Below are 3,767 nucleotides of genomic sequence, written 5' to 3'. Positions count from 1 at the left end.
AATTCTCCCCAAAAACCACCTGTATTACCCTGGGTGGGGGCTGCGGTGCTGCCTGGTGGCACACAGAATTTTTTTGGGGGGGTGTGTGTGTCTGTTTTCCCTTTGGGACCATCAACAATTAGATATCAATGGCAAAAATGCAGGGTTTTTTGCCTTTTTTTTTTTTTTTAGCCTAATTTTTGGCTGACATGACAGCTAGTGACCAGGATCAGCAGTTTGGTTTTTTGCTCGCTTGATCTCAGCCAAAGGTAAAGGCTTTTTTTGGGGGGGGCAAGAGATTTAGGAGGGGCAGAGAGGGGCTGGACCATCCTATTCTGCCCTGAAAAGACCCCGCAGTGTTTTACAGCTACAAATCACCCCCCCTGTGCTGAATTACACACTTTTAAAATCTTGGGGATTTTTTTGGGGGTTTTTTTTGGCTTTTGGGGGTGTTTTCTTTACTGTTAGCAATGAGAGGCTTGTGCAGCAACAAGAAGATGCTGATTATTAGCATGAATGGAGCCCCCCCAAGCCCCACTAGCATTAGGAAGAGCGACGCGGGATTTAAAAAACTTTAAAAATTAAAAATGAAGAGAAAAAGATGTTTTCTGCTTAAAAAACCAAAAAAAAAAGAAAACAGGGAGGGGGTGTTTTACCACCAGGAGGGACTCCAGCCGTTCAAGTAGTAGAGGCAGGGCAGGTACTGCCAGCCCCCCCGCAGGGCCAGTATCGATGCCCCGGGGAGCTCGACGGCTTTCTGCCCCCCAAAATGAGTGTCCATTCTGCCGATTTCCGAGGCGACCTGTTTCCTCTTGGTTTTGTACCTCCTGTTCTGGAACCAGATTTTCACCTGGGTCTCGGTGAGCTGCAGGTTTTTGGCCAGGTGGGCTCGCTCGGGGGCCGACAGGTATTTCTGGTGGCTGAATTTCCGCTCCAGTTCGATGACTTGGGTGTGAGAAAAAGCTGCTCGGGAGCGTTTGGGCTGTTTGGGGGGACGCTGGGCCATGGGCAGGGGGGGGTCACACTCTGACAGGTAGGTCTCCGCCGTGGCATCTTGAGGGGAAAAGAGCTGAGAGTTAATTACCCGCTTTGAAATTGCCCGAATCACTTGATTTTTTTCCATTCCAGAGAGCAAAATAGTCATATTCCCATGGAAATATATTGATTTAATGAAACGCTTCATTTAACAATTTAATTTAATTTAATCTTAAAAAGATTAACCTTTAATCTTAATTTCATTTAATCTTAAATAAACCATTTTTTTTTCTTCCGAAATCCCACTTTCTTACTTCACATCAGCACAAACATACGTCCGAGGGACTAAAATAACACAGAAAAGGGTTTTGTGTGCGACGCTGGTGGAGATTTGCCTAAAACCTCCAGGTACTGCTGTTTTGTACGTTGTGGCATCAACAGCTCTTGGGATTTTTATTGCAGAATTCAGACTCTCAGGCGCCTCTTTGAGACATCCCCTCCGTTGTGTCTATGGGAAAGTCTTGGTCCCCAAAGAAAACCGATTTTTATCCTCAATCTACAGAGGATAACTCAGCAATGGGAAATCAGTGCAGCTTATTTCTCCCTTTTCTCTTTCACGACTCCCAAGACATTTTGGGGGCAGTTTTTTAAACTTTCAGGCATCTATAACTGCAGACCTGGCCTCAGATCACAACTCCAAAGCAGCATCTCAGTGTTTGCCTCCGACTTACACCCATCAGTGGCCAGAGCCACGACCCAGAAAGATGCTGAGCTCCCTGGGAAGTGTCAACTAGAGCTATTAAAACTTCTTAAGTCAATTTATTTACCCGCTCAGTTCCTTTTTTTTTTGTGTATTACCCGGCTCGGGATGGAAACAAGCCAATATTTTGGTTTTTTGGTTTTTTTTTTCCCTTTAGTCATTTCTTAGTGTCTTTTCTTACGATGTGAACATCATGTTTCAGAAAGACACGACGGGCTTAATTCCCAGCTTGTGGAAACCACGGCTGTCCCGCCAAAATCCCTGGAGCTGGGCTGATTTACACCACTCGCTTTCTGGGAGATTTGGGACCTCTTTTCATGATTTTCGTAATGGATGGAAACAAGCCAATATTTTGGTTTTTTGGTTTTTTTTTTCCCTTTAGTCATTTCTTAGTGTCTTTTCTTACGATGTGAACATCATGTTTCAGAAAGACACGACGGGCTTAATTCCCAGCTTGTGGAAACCACGGCTGTCCCGCCAAAATCCCTGGAGCTGGGCTGATTTACACCACTCGCTTTCTGGGAGATTTGGGACCTCTTTTCATGATTTTCGTAATAATCGACTTTTTTTTTTTTTTTTTTTTTTCCCTGAACTCGCTTTTATGCAGAAACTTCTTTTAATAGAACGGAAACGTAAAGCCAAAATTCCCCTGGCAGAGGGCTCTCCCAGCAAGCAAGAGCCGGTCGCTAGAGAGTTCAAAATTGCATTTTTGGCTGTTGCAGCTCGAGCCGGGACTGTTTGGGCAAGGAAAGGCTGTGTCCCCTCCCGCAGCCCCGGCCCGACACATGGGTCAAAGAAATTTGCTTCAAAGTGTGATTTTTCAGCATCATTCCTGCGGTAAAACCTTATTCCCTGCAGGGAACGGAGCGCCGTTAGGTGCGGGTGAGGGATGCTGTGGCAAGAGGAGGAGGGTGGTTATTAATAAGCCCCGTGATGTGCAGGGGCAGAGGCAGGAGCACACGGGGAATTTGGGGCTGAGCCTTGTGCCAACGGCACAAATTTAACCCGGGGGGACCTGGGGAAGATCCCTGAGGAGCTTGGCCGTGGTGGCATCACCGCGCTGGTGGCCACATGGATGGGGACAAACTGCCTCTCCATCTAGAAGCCCCAAGTTGCCCTTGCTGGGGACCTCCTGTGTTGAAAGGGAACTTTATTTCCCAAGATATGGCAGAAATGCGTTGACTGGGATGTTGTTTGGGGTTTTTTTCAATAGCATTTTAGGCAGATTCAGTCCTTTGAGTTATTTGAGGCGCCTGGCAAAAGGTTTGCAGCCGGTTGCGACCTCTCTCTTTTTCCCACTGCTGGAGCACAGATACTCCCTGGTAATTAAAACAGGAGTTAATTGGCTCCGGGATGCTCGAGGCAGCCGGGTCTGGCTCCTGCCCCTTGCTTGACCCAAGAGTAGACATTTCTCCATGCCCCCACCAGCGGGCTCAGCCAGGAGCTTCCACCCCCTTACCTGCATCCGCCTCCTGGGGTGTCCCTCGGGCTTGGGATGCTCCTGGGGGACGAGGGCTCTTGGGGGGGTTCCCTGGGGCAGTCAAGCTGCCCTCCACCCCCGGCTCCCCATCCTCTGGGCTGCCAAACCCTCCGTTCTTCTTCTTCTCTCCCCGCTCTGCCCCATCCCAGAGAATATCTTGGATGAGGAAGGATGTCCGGGGTCTGGAGGAGATGGGCATGGGCTGTTGGGTGGCCGTGGGGCTCTGGTTGGTCCCCTCTGGGGTGTTGCTGGGCGCTCTCTGCCTCCTGGCGGGGAGCACCCCAGCGCTCATCCTCCTCCTCTTCCTCTCCCTGCCCGGAGGCACGCTGGCTTCCCCAACCCTCCCGGCTCTGCATTTATAGGGCAGGCAGCCAAGCCTCCCGGGGGCCTGATTGGAGATCCCCAGCAGGAGTTGACGCCCTTGGGTCGTGTCTTGGCTCCCCCGTGGGTTTTCTGGCTGCTCCTTCCTCCCTCTCTCTCCTGACGTCCTTCCCCACGGATCCACGGGGGGGTCACGGCCAAACCTCAGCCTCCCCCTTTGCCCTCCTCTTGCTGGCAAACAGCTTTTACGGT

General features: G+C 50.0%; 1 protein-coding gene across 1 annotated transcript; it reads right to left on the bottom strand.

Annotated features, from left to right (window-relative positions):
• Positions 1-631: 631 nt before the first annotated feature.
• Positions 632-3,486, bottom strand: NKX3-1 (NK3 homeobox 1). Its single transcript, XM_014943141.1, has 2 exons — positions 3,174-3,486; positions 632-1,032 (listed from the first exon to the last, which is right to left on the bottom strand). Exons 1-2 carry the CDS (start codon positions 3,484-3,486, stop codon positions 632-634), a joined length of 714 nt encoding a protein of 237 aa, XP_014798627.1.
• Between the last annotated feature and the right edge of the window lie 281 nt (positions 3,487-3,767).

The sequence above is a fragment of the Calidris pugnax genome, unplaced genomic scaffold, assembly GCF_001431845.1.
Source record: "Calidris pugnax isolate Ruff unplaced genomic scaffold, ASM143184v1 scaffold88, whole genome shotgun sequence".
Taxonomy (NCBI): domain Eukaryota; kingdom Metazoa; phylum Chordata; class Aves; order Charadriiformes; family Scolopacidae; genus Calidris; species Calidris pugnax.
This window is presented reverse-complemented; position numbering and strand designations above follow the sequence as displayed.

Coding starts and splice junctions, on each gene's coding strand:
- NKX3-1 (XM_014943141.1), bottom strand. CDS start 3,486: ATGAGCGCTGGGGTGCTCCCCGCCAGGAGGCAGAGAGCGCCCAGCAAC. Junction 1,033..3,173: donor ACCCCAGGAGGCGGATGCAG/GTAAGGGGGTGG, acceptor TTTCCCCTCAAG/ATGCCACGGCGGAGACCTAC.